The following is a 19,215-nucleotide window of genomic DNA, read 5'->3' as shown; positions in this document are numbered from 1 at the left end:
TTTTTAGCTCGTCAATTTACAAATGATTTTTGGTGTCGGTGGATGGTCATAGATAGGGCCTTCTCAACTGTTCAGTGCTAGTCATTGATTAAAAAAAGTAATATTTGGTTGTTGCAATCTGTTATGGATAATGCACTTTCAGTCAATTTTAAAATAATGTTGTGAAACAGGACTGAAAAAGTCAATCCAATTTTTTTTGTTTCCAGTACATTAGAAATTGGTATACCCACACTTATCTACTCATGAGGACTTAAATCCCACTCTGGCGGGTCACAATCTGTGTTACAACAGCACGCTAACACATAATAGCGTATTAATCTAGGAATCCAGTGTGCCTATTGTAATCCCTCAAAGACAGATGAGATGAACTAATGCCTGATTTTCCTGTCTGCTACAGGATGCATTCCATTAAAACATCCTTTAAAAAAATTAATGAAAGGACAAATAATAGTTTTTTTTTTCTCCAGCATGTAAATTTTAAGTGTTTTACTTAAGAACCAATGTTAACCGTTTTTGTAAAATATGCCTAAAATCCCTATCCAAGATGTACCCAAAGTAATTAGAATGCTGTTCTTAAACCATTTGGAGAATATGGACGTTTTGGTGTCTTTTGAAAGGTAGCACTCTAAAGTTTTGTTCTAAACTGAAATTATCACTGCAAGTGCTACTAACATTGATTAATTTGAGTTGGAACACACAGAAGTGGAAAGGTTTTTATCCTCGCCTAAACTTTGTTTTTGCAATCAAATGCCTGTGGATCAACATGGGCATCTTGGCTGGGAAACAGGTAAGACAATAGCTTGAAGCCTTACCTGATCCCTAGTCAAATTTGATAACAATCTGAAAAACTAAACATCATATTTTACATATTTTTCTAATGGTAGTTTTAGTCATTTCCAAAAGTGGCCATTTGGAGATGACCAGTTCACAGCCCTATTCTTGTTCTCTTAAAGTAAGAGTGCCGAAAACATCAGGTAATGTAATGTAATACAAGGTTTGAATCCGGACTAGCCCGTTTTTGCTCATGCACCCCCAAATTCAAGCAAAGCACCCCTAAAAATTACAACCTTTTAATAACTCTCTTTTCCTTAATAAATGACATGATAGGCTTAAATATGATGAAAAAGGCACGATAAAAAAATGAAGTAAATTAAAACAAAAATGTAAACAACGCAGCAGTGTTCTCGTTTGCCCGCGTCCCTGCGTCCTAGACGCATCATTTTTGTCCCCGGGACGCAACCTTTTTGCCAAAAAATTGTCAGTATTACCCGATTACTTTTTTTTAAAAAAAAGATTTACTGCACTCCAAACTTTTCGCCAGGCAGATCCGCCATTGTTGTTTTGGTCTCGCGGTTCGAGTTTTCGTCTGCACGCCGATCTCGGCCAACGAGATCTCGTTGTGTAGTGAAAGGAAGTCCGTCTTTTTTTAGAGAACCGGCTTTTTTGGCTCAACTCATTAAAAAGAGCCGGCTCTCAAACGGCTCACTTGCTTTGATGATTGATATTACGAATTACTGTATGTTGGATAAAGAAGTTAAGAAAAAAAGGAAGTATAAAAGGAGAAAATAAAAAAAAGACAGGGTTGTGGTTATCCGTTTAATCGGTATATTACCAACAATAATTTGATGCAGAAAATGAATTAATAGTTTGATGATTAAAACTAATGGAATATATAGATTTATATTATATATTTGTTGCCGATTTACGATTTCAACCTCGATAACACTAAATTTTGGGGACCCATAGATCTCTGTTGGGACCCAAACATTTTTGAGCATGCGAGTCCCCGAGACCCATCACTTTTCAGAGGTAAAATGAACACTGATGCAGCCTTGGAAATACTCCACTACCTTGAAATGTTTAGGTCCATTTTATTCCTAGTACTGCTAAATAATTTACCATTAAAAAACAGATTATTATCATATTCATTACTATATGATTATGATACTGAATTCTTCTCTTCTTGGTTAAAAAAACAGTTTGTGTTTGAGAACACAGAGGTGGTTTTCTGGTATGAATCAACATTTGCTTAATGGGATTCATGTATGCAGTCCTGCTTCTGACAATTTTTTGTCCGTGCCTTAGTTGTCAACACTGACAGTCCAAAATGGCACGAGTCTAGGTCAGCAGAAGTAGTGGTTGCAAAAATCTTTTTGAAGAGCAAAAGGGTGTCTAGTGCCATTGTAACACTGATAGTGTGTCTTCAATCTCCAAGATATTACAAAGTTTCCAACTCTAGGGGCAGTTATTCAGAATTCCAATAAGCAGCCGTAGCTGTAAAGGTCTTTCAGCGCATTTCGCCTGCTCCATGCCTGGCTCTGAAGGACCACTGGTCAAAACAGACTTCCGCACTCCTAAATCAAGCACACTTTTGTTCCCTTCCTGAGTTATTTTCCATTTTTCCCCCTGGTGGTTAAAATAAATAAATAAACAGCCAAAAACTGGGTGATTAGCAGCCCCAAAGCTCTGAACCTAAAATTAACCCTGGTTTGAAGGCATCAGTGAAATTGTGCTTTCGTAAAAAGTCAGCATCTGTTTGCTGCAGATTTGTTTGGATGAACTGTCAAGAAGTGACAGTTTGAGTGACAGTTTTTCTCACAGAACTGAATTTAATTCAGAAGCAATAATAGAGGTATTCACAATTACTATAGAGTATATTAAGACACATGTTGACAACCACATGTATGGGACTGTGAATGAACTGTATTGAGCAAATTATATCCAAGTACCTATATTTTTTAAATAATTGACAACGCTCAATGAAAGATTGTGGAACTATATAATTTTATTTTACCATATTGACCTTTTCCTATTTGAAAAGAATGGCATTATCTAGCTTATAAAAAAAAACAATGATATTTGGAGCTGCAACTAACGACTTTTTTAATAGTCAACTTGTCACTGACTATTAAAAAATGTGTCGAATAACCGGAAAATTATTGTTTCCTTAAATTTAGTATTAAATTAATTTAATTATTGTAGCATACAATAATAAACACAATAAAAATTGGTACAATGAAAAATACTTTTATTGAAGATACTGTGGATTTGTACAATAATTAAGGAAAATGTCAAACCAATTGTGCACAGTGCTCAGCCAGTAGAGACCTTAATCCATAAATGCACCTTTGTCTATTTTTCAGGGACAGGCAAACAAATAGTTAATTAAAATCAAGTTAACATTTTTCATCCCTGTAAACCAAGAAGAGGCATATTAGCAGCTGCAGAACCAATATGATGTCCTTTTTGTGGAGTACGTTCTGTTGTCAACCGCTAAGTCTGTAACACAAGTACATAATGATTCTCAACAGTTTTAAAAAAACTTACGTTTGGTTTTCGGACTGTGCGCTGTTAATCCTTTTTTTTTGTTTTTGTTTCAAATATGTTCGTCAGGAACAGTCTGACAAAACTCTCAAGCTCTCTTTTGGAGTGAAATGTATGTATATCAAAACCGTGTTGGTTTGAGCATTACGTGAATTTTACAAAGGCGAGTCATTCTCTGTTTTGCTCAAAAGTCCAGCGTGCTCTTTAAATATTGGTGTGTGACCGATCTACTGCCATGATACGCAAGGTCTGCTTATCAAAGTTCTCAAAATAGTCTTTTTATTGGCTGTATCTAAGCCAAAACGCTCCTAAACATTAGAAGTTTTGGTACTTGAAGTTGACGTCGACCCTGCCATTTCTGTGTGTTTGTTACCCCTCTAGACAAAGACGCGATTGGCTATAGTGCATGTGCAACTCTAAGCAGAGATTATACTCATGTAGAGATGTTTATTTCTGTTGGAAAAACATGTCCGTCACAATAGTCGACGATTTATTTTCATCTATCTCTATTGTCAATTTTTGCAGACAACGTCGACTAATCATTGCAGTCCTAAGGATATGTGTACACAACGTTCCTAGAGACACCCAGAATTGTATTTCCTGTCAGCATTTGCCCTCTGTGTTCTCTGATAGCATTATACTGTTTGTTGTCCACCTCGAGGATTACTTTTTTCTGTTTAGCTAGCTGGGTGGGGGGAATGCCTCTGTCTCCAAGGTAGCAGTGCCCCACAGAACTTGTCTATGAGAGAGCAGGCCTCGTAATGCCGATTGTCAGCCTCTGAACCGTGTCTGCTAAGTTCAGAGTCTTCTGCAGGCTTGATTTTCTTTTTGTGTACATGACTTATCACAGTGAAAGGAATTTTAAGGTCGAAAAAGCAATCTTGCTCGCAACTAAATTTCTTTTTTCTCTTGGCAGATTGTTGTTTTCAGATTCCTGGGCTTCTTCCTCAGCCAATTTTAACCGTGCAAGAAGGGACCCGAGAAGACATTTTAATGAACTACTTTACACTAGCCGACGCCATGATTGATAAGTAAGTGACATGTGCTCTTCATGAAAGTTTCCAGCTTTACTTTGTCTAGTTCGCTTTTTTTATTCAGTGAGAACGTAAGACCTTCTTGCAGGGTTGCTGCTACAGCTTATGCGATAAAACTCCACCCACTCTCTGTAAGTGTTGTTTGAGTGTTCCAATGCACCACCAGAAGGTTACATGGGGTGATGGTGTTTGGATGAATTAATGATTGTGGTTGCCTGTTGTTAGGGGGTATGCAGGAGGGGCTGCAGGAGGTTGTGAAGACTATTTCGCACGCCTGAAATCGTATGACATTTGCACGGAGGCTGATTACCATTTATTGTGGCCACAAACAAAATGTCAAACCGAAAGCCTTTAAGGGTTTGTTACAATACATTGGTTTCTTTGTAAATTCCTTATCATGAAGTAGTTTTCAGTTTTTCCCCTCTCTGTGAACTTTTTCACAGGAGAGGTTGAAAGCTCAGGGTTGCGGGAAGCAAAAACAATCTCTCATCAGTGCTTCTAATAAGCGGAATGAGCTCCAGAAGCTGGTCAGCTGAAAGGGATCTTCGCAAACAACAAGGTCGCTCTTATTACATGGTTGTCTCAAGAATGCCAAAAGCAGCTCGTTTCTCACAAGGACTAGCACATGCAGCCAATAAACCTTTGATTAGTCAAATATTGGTAGTGTTTCGATTTCAAACTATAAACCTGATTCAGCTCTTTTTGTTTTTGCAAATTTTAGGGATTTTGTTTATACTACATTATAATATTTTCCAAAAAATAAAAAATATTTTCCATCTAATAAAAACAAAAAATGAATACTTAACGTTATAGATGAATTTACTCATATTTGAATTATTTTTCCAACTGTACTGGAAAAATAAATTTCAAAATATAGAAGAAAAGTACGTAATATGCGGACAGTTATAGGATACAGAAGATGGCAGATATGTTCGCTTATTTAAGTATTAATTTTAATTAGATAAGAAAAATTGTTTCCAGAACATATAAATGCAGACCATTTACCATTTACAATAATTTTAGAAATGAGGAAAATTGTTCTAAATTCTGTGTTATTTTTATTTTAATTAAAAAACAAATTAAAAGATATAAAATTAACTGATATTGGGGCATAAGGTTTTTTTCTGTAGTACAATGTCTAAATGAGTGATTTTCAACTGGTGGGTCGGGACCCAAAAGTGGGTCGGGGGCCTCTGCCTAGGCAAAATAATGCTAAGAAAAAGAAAAAACTGAGTGTCAATTACACTCCTGAACAGTAAATGGCAATTACGCCCTGCTCGATCTCGCGCGTTTGAGAGGGAACACGTCTTATTTCACTTTCCTGCACATAATAATGGGTCCCAAGAAAACTTGTGATAAGAGGAAGGAAAAGTGGGAAAACGTTACAACTACGATCACATAGAAGAGGGAAACAATTGCAAAATACGAAAATGTTCGGCGAGTGTCAGTCATAGAAGCAGCAGGAAGGTTATATTTTTAGCTTTTTTTCAAATATATAAATCTTTATTAACTCCAAAGTTGAAAAATAATTGATGATAAGGTGCATGCTTTATTATTTTTTAAATTTATTTTAGTATGTGGCAGTTTTAGGGGGTCAGTTAGATGCGACATAAGTTTATATATGAGTATATAGAGTACTTTGGGTCGTTTTGGTTTTGCTGGTCATTTTATTTATTGAAAATAGGTAAATACATTTTTAGATATCTGGTTTAAACTTTCCAATCTTTTAATTGGATAAAGTTGAAAATAATGTTTTTTTTTCCTGATTTTAACTAGTGGTCTAAATGACAGGTGAGCAATGGCTAAATGTTTAATGAATTATCAAAATAGATGTCAATAATTTGATCATCAGATGTTTGAATTATTTTTCTGCCTCTGGAGCTTATAAATGAACTCTTGATTGTCTGTTTTGAATAAACATCTTTCTGTTTGTCCATAAATCCATCCATCCATGCTATGAAGTGAAAATTTAGGAGTATGTGATGATGTTGTTGGTGGAGCTGTGCTTCTTGGATGAAAGGTATCTGGGCAACCGTGATGTATTGAAAAGAACGGGGGATGGGCTGTCCTTATTTTATTGTTTGCCCGCCGTCTTACAATTGTTCCATAGTGAAGTTTGATAAATGTGGTTCAAAAAGGAAGTGAGGGGAAAAGTTGGAGTCCCGCCTCTGCCTATGGGGAACAAAGCCCCCCTCCTCAACATGCCACTACTTAACATCCATACAAAGGGAACCAGAAAATGCTTCTTATTTGCTTTCTAATTTGCAAAACAAATGAACAAATTTGCACCTATTTTTTGGAAATAAACGTTTGTTCAGGGTAGGATATCGCACCACATTCCTTTTGTTTACTAAAATTCTGTTTGGTATTCCCAGATACTTAATGGGCTGTTAGAAAAACTCGTGTCGAGCTTTCCAAACTATTTTGACCTTATTTTTGTTTGTTTTGAACAGTTGCATTTTGTGTGGTATCCACGTGTCCACCAGAGATAAAAGCCCTGTTTACAGCTGTACAGAGGCTTTTGAAAGAGGAAAGTTTGAAAAGCCAGATTTGCCTTTATAATCCTCTTCAATGCACCCCTCACCCAGTCCTCTTCTCGAGAGGGATTTTTACGACCAAGACAATTATAAACTCCTAAAAAAGTTTTTCTCCTTGTATTGGATGATTTAGTCGGAGAATTCATATTTGAAGATGAAGTAAGAATAGATCACAGGCAATTTATTAAATGTTATCGTCAAACCATGGGGTCCCTATATAACCTTTTCACTCCCAAAATGAAATGGTGCTGCCATCCAGTGTAGTGTCAGATACTATACTATGTGATCCGATCACAGACAAATTATACGTGTTAGTATTTTATATCTTTTTTTGCGGCAAAACGTCATTTACATTTTTACTATTTTTATCCATCATGTAAATTCAGATGACAGGAACATTGTCAACTTTAATTTGATATTTTTCTTCCCTCGATTTTTGCTCAATCATAGCCAACACAAAAAGCTAATTCCATAGAGAGCAATGTTGTTTTGATCACATAGTCTCTCTGCATGCTACATCTAGTCTCTCCTGGATAGAAAGGCTCTGAAATAGACTGTATACACCCTAAAACAGTTGAGTCAAAAATACTCCAAGTTTGCATGAAGAATGGACAAAACTAATACTTGATTTGACCCAACGTCCTGTGGTGTTTTGCAGAAACAAAACGTTAAAAAAAAAAATATATTGTTTAAAAACCTCCCTCAAAATAAAATAATTTTATACTAAACGGCTAGGTTGATTATATAAATAACAACCCAAACAATTGGGTAATTGTTTTTTGAAAATGACCCAGAAATTTCGGTCAAATCGATCCAGGCATTGGGTTGCTCCAATTGTAAATCGTTTTAGAGGTGTTGTGTGATCATACCTGACCTTCTGCTTGAAATCTAATTACGGTACATCCGACCATGTTTTTTAGGGGGTAATATGGGGCTGATCACAATATCTTTACTATGTATGCAACTAAGACCAAGCTAGCTTAAGTTTCACTTAGTCATTGACAAATTTCAGGCAGTGTTGTCCAAAAAACAGACATTCTATAAAGCTATTCAAATTTCAAGTTTGACCAATATTGTTGTTAATCTGCCCCTTTGAAAAATGTGTTTTTATTTTGAAAGGTTTACTTCAGTTGTGTAGATGGTTTCATGGAAAGAAGGTTCTCCAGGAATGTCCTATTCCATCATGCTTGTTCTTTGTTCTCCTTTTGAACACAACCTGTACTGTTTAGCCTATCCTGGCTGTGGTTTGGGGTTCCTCCCCCACCTGCACTCAGAGAGTACGGTCTGTTTACTTGGGGGTGGATGGCACAAAGGATAACGCATGCTTTGGTGTCATTTTTCCTGGAATCGCCACATCATTGCAAGGAATCTCATTTTACTTTATGGCCATGTGCTTTGTTTTCTGAGTCAGGAGCCCTGGATGTTGTTTCAGAGAAGCTAGTGATGGAACTAGCTGATCTTATACTAGACTGTTATCTCATTTTGCAAGTAATCTGACAACATCACAAATTACCAGTTTTTCTTGATTATTTGGAAAATGATACAACTGATAGAACCCATTTGAATTGACAGCAGATTCAAATGGAACTTATGTAGGTCTTAATACATTATATTAAAACTAGATTCTCTTTAATCTAAGAGCATTGATAAAGATGGATTTATTTTTCTAGAAAGACGCAGAAAAAATGAACTGGACGGGCAGCTTCACTACAAATCTTTAATATCTATTCAAATTTGGCTACTTTGATTAGCGTAAGTGCAATCTCAAACTACCATTGTGTGGGATTTTTATCAGCCATCTCTAGCAAACATAGTTGACCTTTGAAGACAATGCTTTGTAAAAAAAAAAGGTCTATAAAGTGCAAGTGAAACAATTTTTCCTGGAAACATTTTTTGTATGGGAAAACCCTAAGCAGTTTTCAACTATAATCATTGTCTCTAATGGAAATTTGGGTGTCAAACTGTCATGACCTTAGTCCTTCATCTGTCATTCAGTTTCCTAGTCACGGCAATCCTGAAGTGGGAACCATTTGATGAATTAGTTTTGGGTCTAAAGAGTCCACATTCAAGTCCATCCCTGTGACATCCCCACTTCCTCTTGGTGCCCTCTCCAGACAACAAAGTTACCAAAAGGTTTACTCTCTGGCCACAATATAGACGTATGGAGGCGTGGTGTCGTCTGAATCGCACAGGAAAAAGCTCTGCATCAACTGTCAGCGGGTTTTGTGGTAGTTGAGCGGGTAACAGTCCGAGTGCTTCCTAAAAGTGTCGATGGGGTTGTAGCCTTTGACCCAAAGCTCATCAATCTCTCGCCAATGTCATCATCTCGCACGTCTCAATCGAAGCTGTCAGAGAGCAGGAGGCGCAGAGACTTGCTGTATGGTTTGTCTGTGCTCACTTGCATGTGTGTTTAGCTTCTTTGTATTGGGATCAACAATGGAGTGAAATCTGGAGTGTTCGCTGAAGAGCAGCGTGGGATATCTCCTTAGCTAGATGACCTTGATCTCACGTTACATGTAAACGGGTAGTAATCAATATTTCAGCTTACAATTATGTTTATTTGGAAATACCGGCAAGTTTTTTGGTTCTACGGATGCATGATAATCATCAAACAAATAATTTTTGGACAGATTATAAAAAAAGATGACATTGGAGCTCAGATTAATTGGTGAGTCCAAAATTACTCTAGTTGAGAATGAGCATGTGAATGGTGCCCTACGACTGCCTGGCAAACAGTATGGGGTCTCCCCTGCCCACAAATAGGGATGGGCTCCAGCACCCCCGCAACCCTAGTGAGGATAAGTGGTGCAAAAGATAGATGAATGGACATTGTAGCTTTTTGTCCAATAACAAAAAAAGAAAAAATAATTTGACGATAATTAGTCCCTTGGAGCAAACACTATGTTTAAGGGTGTGTCATTTTTTTAACACTGAGAAAAATAATTAGAACTTCATTAACATAAAACTTTGATTGATTGGTCAAGCATGATTTTTAGTAACTTAACTATATTGTTGAATCATTCCTATAAAACTTTGATTGTAAGTAACATTTGTTAATTTTACTGTATTTTAAATGTCTTGCGTTGCATTAGTTGAAACGTTTAATAATAATGATTAACTCTTAAAATGAGAAATGCCCATTTTAGGGATTTTTAAAATAATTTTACCAGGAATTTGCAAAATTTTCTGTAAAAATAAACATTTTGGGCAGTGTATACAAAATGTAATCAGTTGTCTGCATCTTTTGGAAAAAACCGCATCCCTATCTTGCCCACATCTAAAGGCCAAACAAATGATTGTCCTTAAATCCAAATTATTTTTAACCTTCTAATAGTCCTTATTATTATAATTATACAAATTTTTCTTACTTTTCCAATTGCATAAATTTAATAGAAAAGTTTTTTGTAATGCCAATCAATCTCGCAAGTAGTAAGCTCCATTTATCATAATGTTTTCAATATTCAACCATACTCTAATGTAAACATAACCGTAGCTTCAAACACAAGAGCAAAAAGAGAAAATATGTTGTCCATTGGTAAAAATAACAGCTGCCATACTTGAACAAGAAGAAGGCATTTATGTTTTCTTTGGGTCAGGGAAGCGGTCTGATGAAACAGACTGGAAAGGGGTCCTGAATGGAGGCTTGGCCATCTGTCACAATGTTTTTGTGTCTCCTTATGGACCATCACCAAAATTGTGGAAATCTCCAGGCTCATTGTTGAAGCTTGAAGTTGAGTGATGCATGAAATGACTGTTGAAAATTAAAATTGTGGAAACTTAACAAACTGCTTGATAAGCTCCATTTAGCAGTCAACCAAGCCGTTTCCAATATATCAGAATTTCTGAGTCGTGACAGCTTGTTTGGAGTCTGGATACCTTCCGGGACTTAAAAAAATATATACATATCATAATGATTCATCAAGGCTTGAGCTGCTATGCAAGGGCTCTTGCAATCGTTGTATCTCTGTACTCTAAAAATTGCAGGAGAAATAAACTTGGATAAAGATATTTTTTGTCAAGGGTCACATTAGCTGAATTTCTATTGAAATCTTTTTGATTTCTTGAATTTAGTGTAAACCCAGAAAATCGACTAGCGTCTTGTGGCAGTTGTGTTTTTGTGTTATGTGTGTTATGTGTGTTATGTTTTTGAGATAATTGAAATAGTCCCATGAGATTGAATAATCGCTGATCAAGCTTTGGCAATAGGGTAAGAAATGAATGAATCCTCAGCATGATTTACACCAGGTTGATTAAAGTGCACTGTCAATCATCATCCTTTTTGTGCTTTGGGAATAAGATCCTCTTAGGACACTGATCCTATTTATGGTTTTGTAAAACCTTAACTAGGCCTATGTTACAATTAGTCAACAAATTGGATGCAGATTTAGAAGTTTTTCTGTTTATCATTTTACTCCGAAAATGATAAACAGAAAAACATATTGTTTTCAAGTCTTAACACAAACCTACTACGCATCCTTCATAAATGTCCTGTCTGATCTCTCTCTTCTTGCCCTCTTCGCCTAGCTCGAGAATTTTATAATTCTCTCCAGAGGAAGAGCATCACATCTTGTAAGGTCAGAAACTTAACTCCTTCTCAACCCTCTTTTTGCTGTGCTGTTCAGAGTATGACCAAGCTGTGCTTGCTTGCATGCTGCAACTCGAATAATGCATGCTTGCCCAACCATCCCCCGCTGGACGACCCTTTACTCCTCCCCTGTGCCTGTAATCACCTTGGGACTTTGCTCTCCTTTTGTTTTTTTCTCCCCTTTGCATGATTGCACCTGGCCACTTTGATGTTGTCCCACTTTTTGGGGGCTCCTTGACCGTTTTTTATTTGTCCCTCAATTGACCCTGAAAACAAGTGGATGGTTTCACACAACATCTTTTTTTGCTTATACTCCCTGTTTTAAATCGGTTTCATGATTATTACAATGCTCCAGGTTGCCAAGCTTGTTTAAAATCGGAATCAGTTAATCTTCCACAGCTTTGTGTTTTTCATATTTTTTAAAATATAAAATCATCAAGAAGTCCACAAGTAGCTATTTTGTTACAAAGCAATAACCTCTTCGTTTGAGCAACTCTTGAGCTGGGTTCAGTTGACAATGTGTGACAAACTGTCAACCCACCATGGTTAAAAAACAGATTTTTCTACTTAACCTAAAGCAATACATAATTGAACACAAAAAATGAATTAACATTCCTTGCTCATACCTGAATACTTGGGACACAGTGCAAAGTGAGAAATAGACCAGGTTATGAAACGACGCAATGCATGTATCAAGTACACACAAAAGATTCAACAACAAAAATGGCAACTTAATGCTGGTATAATTAGTGATTGCCACTAGCACCATCTGAACATGGAAAAGGCACCCACATTGAGGAATAGTGACATTTTGGCTGCCATTTTGTGCACTAACTCTATGTAATTGCTTTATTAACAAGCAACAGATCATGGGAATCCCTTTATTGTTGTTGTCTTTTTATGTGTCCCTTGTCTGCTCTGTTTTTTTACATTTAAATTTTTGGCTTGCCAAATTGGATAAGACACTCTTAGTACTGTGGGAGCCTTTGTGGGTGAACTCCAAAGGGAAGTATCCAGCCTCGCTGGGACAGAATTAACCACCATGAAATTGGTGCATGCCAATAAAGGAAGGAGGGAAAGGAGTACTAATTTGAATCAGAGATGATCAGATTTAGGGTTTAGTTGGGGTGGGGCAAATAATTGATTCATGTTTATATTGTTGGTGAAGTTAAAAAAACACATGAATGAGTCCTGGGCCAAAGAAAATGAAGTCACCTGCCCCAAACTTCTTAAAAAAAAAAAAAAAACAGACAGATTTGAACCAACAGTCACACACTTGAGACAGCAAGGCTTTCGAATTCGCCTTTCACAGCTTCCCAAAATAGGCTGTTGTAACGTGCCTTAGAGGCCTGGTTGCCATTATAGTGGCCTCAAGTCGAATTAGATCCAGTCAGACTTGTCAGTGAATGTCAGATTTGCTTGTGATGTGGTTACATTTTTTTTTTCTCAATTTATTTTACACACAAATCTAATGTTTATTTTATAAGCTAATTAAAACACCAAACATTATTATATACTTAAAGGCCTCTAATAGTCTGTGGAATTTAAGTCTGGGTATTTGTGTTTGGTAATTCTTGAAAAGTCCAATGTTTAGGACAGTGCTAGCATTTAATTGCAATGTTTTTTCCTGCCATTCAAAAATCAAGCTTTACATCTAAAACAGGACAATTATATGGAGGAACTTTCTGAACGCTACATGGAAATCCTCGTCGCACACATCACTCGACCATATGTTCACGTTCCAAAGTTTTTCATATTCTTCTTAGCCATGTGACTAAAGGAAAGGGTGTGTTGTTGAAAAAAAAGCCCAACATTGCCATACTAAATATACCGTTTGTAGGACCTGACCCCTCATTTGCCTTTGCTGTGGCCACTTTAGGTTGACATGCTAGCTCCGCCACAGCCCTACAGCTAGTAATTATATAGGAGGGCTTCCATTTTATATCCTCTGTATGGTGTTTCCCTCATTCAACCCCTTTTCCTTTTTAGCCATTCCTTGATCGTTCACCCACTTTTTTTAATATAACCAGAAATATATGGTTTCCGGTTCTCTTGTGTTCTCTTCGCATTAGCGGGTTCAGTGCAATCTGTTGAGCCAAGTCTGACAATGTTTTGTCTGGTAATTTTAATCACTGTGATTATAAAAAAAAGACAAAACATTCCAAAAAGTTGGGTCTCAACTAAAAACAAAAGATAACGCCTACTTTTAATACTTATCTGTCAACAAATACAATATTTTAGAAGAAAAAATGTTTACAAAGTTGTTTACTCGTGTTATATTCCGTGTACTTGGTAGTGCCTTTAGTTTTGGCTGTTGTAATATCCCTTAGAGGACAGACATCTCACACATTTACATCCTTAAACATTTTAGATCAGTGGTCAGGACCCTTTTTACTTAAAGAGCCATGAAAGCAACATATTCTCACTCCTGCATTTATTTAAGATTGTTGAGGCTTATTTTGACATTTTTGTCGTAAATAACGGTTCCAAAACAAGGGGCAGACAGAGTTCTTCTATAAAAGATATCACAAATTACTGCCAACGAGAAGGATACGGATGAATTTACCTTCAGCTATGTGACCCCCAACCCCCTACTGCTCACCCAATCAAATTGCTCTTTGTGATTGGCCAGCGTTCTCGGGTGTTTACAGTTTGTTTTGTGGTGTTTTATCATAAAGTGTCTCAACAGTGAACAAACATTGTTTAATGAACTTCCATTTAAAGGATCCCATGGAGACATATAGCCAATATATAGTTCCAAGTATGCCCTTTATATTCTGGACTGAACCATGCACTTACTATGTTGTTTCCGCTTTGCATATACCAAAATTGTATTGATACAGAGAAAGCCAGATGTACTCATGAAAAAGTCATATCTTGCTCATGAGCCATATGTTACCGACCCCTGGTTTAGATTCTGAAATGACTTATTGTACATATTTTTTGAATGAGGTGCAATACATGAAAACTTTGCACGGAAATCTGGCAGCCGGAATTCAAACCAAGAATCTCATAAGCCAAGTGAATACGAAATGAATTCTTTAAAGTAGCAGGAGGATTAATGTAAAGTATGACAGTCCAAATATTGTCTGACATTCAAAGCATATTTTGCAAGCTTTAAGGCATACGTCTGCATCTAATCATGTACGCATCCAACCATCCATCTGTCATCTGTTGAGGTCTCAGTGGATCATGCTTGCAGACTGCTGTGTCATCTCTCAGCAACCGGCAAACCACCGCGAGTCATGCCGGTGCTCTTTTACAAGCTGTGCATGCACGCGATTTCTCCAAAAAAGGAGGAAGCATTATTTTTAAACACTGAAAAAGCTTGATCAACTTTAGGCAATATGCTGCAATGACATCAACGTTTGAATAATCTTACAATTCAACGTTTGCCAGCTGGAGTGGTAATGCCTGGTTAAGCCTGGAAGTAGAGATGGTTAAAGCTTTGGCTGGACAGACAGAATCAGTTCATCATGCTGTGAGGAACCCAAAAGCCGCCAGTGTTTGTTTTAATGCTCTTGGTCTGTGTGGTTCACCAACCCCCGAACTCTTAATTTACAGTATCTAGTACTCTGATGTATTCTTAGCCAAACTTGCATTTAATCCCTAAATCTGTCCCTCCCTGATCATTTTATTTCAAGAAACAGAACATTTTTTCACATTTACTGCGCAGTCATTATCGAAACCCATAAAACTGTAGCTTCTGTTTCATATGGCGATTTTAGGGGTGTAATCCAAAGAGTCCCCATAAATGTTAGGATTTTGCTGTGCTGATTCCCCCCTACGGTCGGATGAAGGGAAGGAAAGCCGTACGTAATTCACTGCTTGATCTTCCAAATCCTGCTCATAAAATTTTGGGATTGGAGACTGGTGATCCAGCTGTTTGGTCTAAGTACATAAAAGTAATAAAGTAGAGACGGGCTAAAACAAGTGTGATTTCAAAAATTATGATTTGAGCAAAAGATTTACTTGAGGAGGGTTAAACTGCCTAAACAAGCGATTAGTACAGGGGTGTCTAAACGTTTTAGAAAGCGGGCCAGATTTAGTAAGCTTAAAATGTACAAGCGCCAACTATTCAGCCTGGCATTCTTTGAACATTTTTCAATAAATTAACCCTCCATGACAGGTTTGCAGTGCTTGGTGATCAACCTCGCGACCCCATAGCTCACATTTGTAGCATTTTAATTTGACTTGCAGGGTCTCGTGAAAAAGCGCTGCTGTGCCGTTAAATCAGCTTTATGTTTCTTCCCTTTTTCACAGCGTATTTTTCCAGTTAGCATTTTGGAGTCCGCATTTTTCATCTGGCTGTGCCTCTTGATAATATATTCTTTAAAATCAGCCACAGTCTTTTAGTAAAATAGGCAGACACAGTTGTTTCGTATAATCCAATTTCCACTTGTCCTGGAAGCGGCAGCCCTCACAGTCAACTTTCCTTTGTTTATTTATAGTCGCCATGTCAGAAATGGCGTAGGCTAAAATTTTCACATAAAGACGATGGCAAGGTGGCCAAAGGGGCGCTGCCATCGTCTGGTCAAATGGTGATTTATTTATTCATTCATTTTTTTACAAATTCATTAAATACTGCGGTCAACATTACTGGCCACATATTATTAATTTTATCTGTGGGCCAGTAAATATTTGGACATGCCTGGATTCATCTATACACGAGAGCCTTGCTATTTTGGTTTGGATTATTTGGGCCATAAAATTGTTCACATTTTTGCCACCCTGTAGCTATGATTTACAACAAGAAAAGGGATCAAACTAAAGCTTTTTAAAAGAAGAAAATCCCCCAATCAGTGTAATTAAAATTAATAAACATGTAAATCATTTTTATTAAAAATAATTTTGTTGCAGTTAAGGCATTACAGTTAGCCCTCGTTCATCTCGCTGGTTGTGTTCTAAAAATAACCACTGATAGTCAAAATCCGGGAAGTAGAGTGCTTTATTTTTTACTTTTTTGTACAATTATTATTCATTTAACTTATTGATAAATGATTTGGTCTTTGGTTTCATTGTATTAACAGCCCAAGCATTAGTTTAACAGATAAAGGTACTGTAGACTGTACCTGTAAACATGTATTTATTTATTCATTGATTTTACCTATATCTACTATCTTGTGGATTATTTATCCAGGGTGCGGATCGCAATGCATGATGAAAATCCATGAAGTAGCACGACCCTGAAAGGTGAACTATGTTATAGCGATAGATTACTGTTCTCCATTTTGGTTGTTAACACATACTGTTACTTTCCAAAATGAGGATCCAATTGTCAGAATGAGTTACTTCTTTTTGGCCTGGTTTTTAATTACCTATATTTAAGATTTTCTTTTAACTTAATGTAGAAGATTTATATATAGTCATGTTTTTTTAAGTGCTTAAGGGAATAAATTCAGTTTAAAATTTTAGGAATCGGTTTGTTTATATTGCATATTTTCAGACATACATTAAACAAGGTGTTCTATTTTCCTTATGATCGCAAATTATTTGATTAAACCTATATACAGTAAATTTAGACCAAAAAAAGAATGACTAATGTAATCAGTACCATTCGCATCGATCCTTTTTTGTATAAAATGGAACACATTTGTCTGAACACTAAACAGAAAACATTATATTTTGACCTCATTAAAAAATAAACTGCTCTGCCTCTGCAAGAGTAAAATTATTTGCCGTCTTGATTTGAGCAAAACAAACGAAAAGGCAGTTCATCTCTTTGGCACAGATTTTGATGTATTGATGCGTGTGCCAGCAAGATCTCTGAGAGGTTGGCAGCTTTTGAATACCCATTTGGAAGTGTCCGCCTTTGCTTCTCTGCTTTCCGGATGCTCAGAGTCTTGTCTGCATTGCATTTGAAATGTGGGAAGACACCATTTTGTGTCTCACACACAAAAGGAACAGTTTGCACCAGGGTCAGACGTGACAATTTCAAAGATGTTTGCAATTTTAAAAAAAGAGTTATGTTGTGAGATATCTGTCTGATAAATAACTTAAAGTGGTTCGCTAAAATGGCAGGATTTTCTGATAAACACCAGAATTTACTACGTCAACCATAGCAAGTCGTCTTGTTCCTGAGGCAGTAAAGCAGCCGCGGACCATCATTACACTGCCACTACCATCGTTGGTTGTTTGCATCAATCTTCAAATGGTAAATGGTGTGCATGTCTTCTGGGCAGCATTGAGGATTTTTTTGGGAATGTTATCCATTTGTTGTCACTAATTAAAACAAATTGGACGATTCACTATTCTACATTCTTGTTGAGAAACGGTGCCCTAATGGATACAACTTCCTTAACCCTATTCTATTGAACTTGACATTCCTTTGGAGCGTTTTGTGGCTCTCAGTTGAAAAGACTTTCTACGAAACAATGTGCAGAATTATATATTGTGTGGCTGAGATTCTTGCACAAACAGAAAGCCAAATGTTTCTTCATGACCTTCTCTGCCCTTTGTGGGCAACCTGCCAACATCCGTCCTCGGTCACCAGCGCAGTACTCAGAACCCTGCAACCATGAGCAGGTGCCTACCTCCTTGTGGAGCCCAAGAAGCCAAGAGTAAGGTACAAAGGGTTCTAAGAGGCCCATCAGCGTGGTAGCTATTCTGAATATTCAGGCACAGTATGGCAGCTCCTCTAAATCTGTCAGCAGGCATACGGTCGCTGCCAGTTTTGCTCTTTCTGCTACTGTAACCCACCGAGCCCTCTAAAGGCTTTTGTTAAGCCTCGAACTAAATGGAGCGCGTGCACTGTGTTAGACAGGATTGAAGTTCACAGACGTTTAGAAAGTTAGAATTTAGTCTTGTGAATTTGTTTTTACTCTTCTTTTAGACCAGTGGTCAGGCACATTTTCTGTACCATTGACCAGTTCATTGTCTGACAATATTTCATGGTCCAGCCCAAGGGCAGCATTAAACATGTTTTTAGTTTTTCTAAAATAATAATCAAATAATAACAATAAAAACATTAATGATAATAATTAGCATAATACCACTGTGTAGTCATGTGGAACATTTAGATATCCTCATAACATCGCAGCAAAATTACATCTATTCGGAGCAGAATGTGCAAACTCCAAACAAGGAGGCCGGGAGCAAGAATTGAACCCAGGACTTCTGAACTGTGAGGTGGTTGGCTATTAACAGACTCTTGCTATCGTAACACAAAACATCACGTCGATCCGTGTGGTAATTCATTAAAAATACAAAATCGCGAAAATAACCAACCCCGCAGAATGTTTGTTGGTGTTATTTGGTTTCTGTGTCCTGACGGAGTGTATCCTCCCATCTCTGTTGCCAAAAGTTTGTTTAGCGTGACGTAGTTGACTATTTTACATGCTGATTGGCTATAAGTGCAAAAGTTTGGTTTTATTTTATCCTACACTGTACATTCAACGGGTAAAAAATTGTTTCAAACATGAAAGTTGCACCACCTAACAAGCGAACCTCACTGACTTTAATTCATACGTTTCACCTCAAAGCACACGTTTAAGTTCAATCTGAAACGTAGCTGTGTCAGTAAAACAACTACAGGTAAAAAGCATAATAAAACTTGAATTTCTTTCTGTGCGTACCAATACCAAACTGGGCCTTGTGGTTGACAACCACTATTTTAGACCACTTGATGATTACATTTGCAATCTGTGAAATCATTGCAACCCTGTCCTCCATTGCCTCTCTGTTCATTGTTTGTCACTCTGGTGTGTGTATGTAGAGGCATAGAGAGGTGGGGGTC

The 19,215-nt window shown here is 37.1% G+C and overlaps 1 protein-coding gene across 7 annotated transcripts in view; it reads left to right on the top strand.

Moving 5' to 3' along the window:
• Positions 1 to 19,215, top strand: part of sema4d (sema domain, immunoglobulin domain (Ig), transmembrane domain (TM) and short cytoplasmic domain, (semaphorin) 4D) — a 62,210-nt gene that overhangs the window by 13,445 nt on the left and 29,550 nt on the right. For 4 of the 7 annotated variants that reach the window (XR_015847122.1, XM_088320202.1, XM_088320201.1 and 1 more), the window contains one exon: positions 4,241 to 4,355. Coding sequence is in view for 3 of the 7 variants with exons in the window: in XM_088320200.1 (XP_088176326.1) it covers positions 4,241 to 4,355 (115 nt within the window). In the remaining 4 variants the exon portion in view is untranslated. Of the gene's footprint in view, positions 1 to 4,240; positions 4,356 to 11,419; positions 11,470 to 19,215 lie in introns of all 7 variants that reach the window. The other 3 variants (XM_088320203.1, XM_088320204.1, XM_088320205.1) reach the window with 2 other exon arrangements.

The sequence above is a fragment of the Urocampus carinirostris genome, chromosome 16, assembly GCF_059441175.1.
Source record: "Urocampus carinirostris isolate Australia breed hairy pipefish chromosome 16, RoL_Ucar_1.0, whole genome shotgun sequence".
In the NCBI taxonomy this organism is placed as follows: domain Eukaryota; kingdom Metazoa; phylum Chordata; class Actinopteri; order Syngnathiformes; family Syngnathidae; genus Urocampus; species Urocampus carinirostris.
The sequence above is the reverse complement of the archived record's forward strand: the minus strand, read 5'-3'. Positions and strand labels throughout refer to the sequence as shown.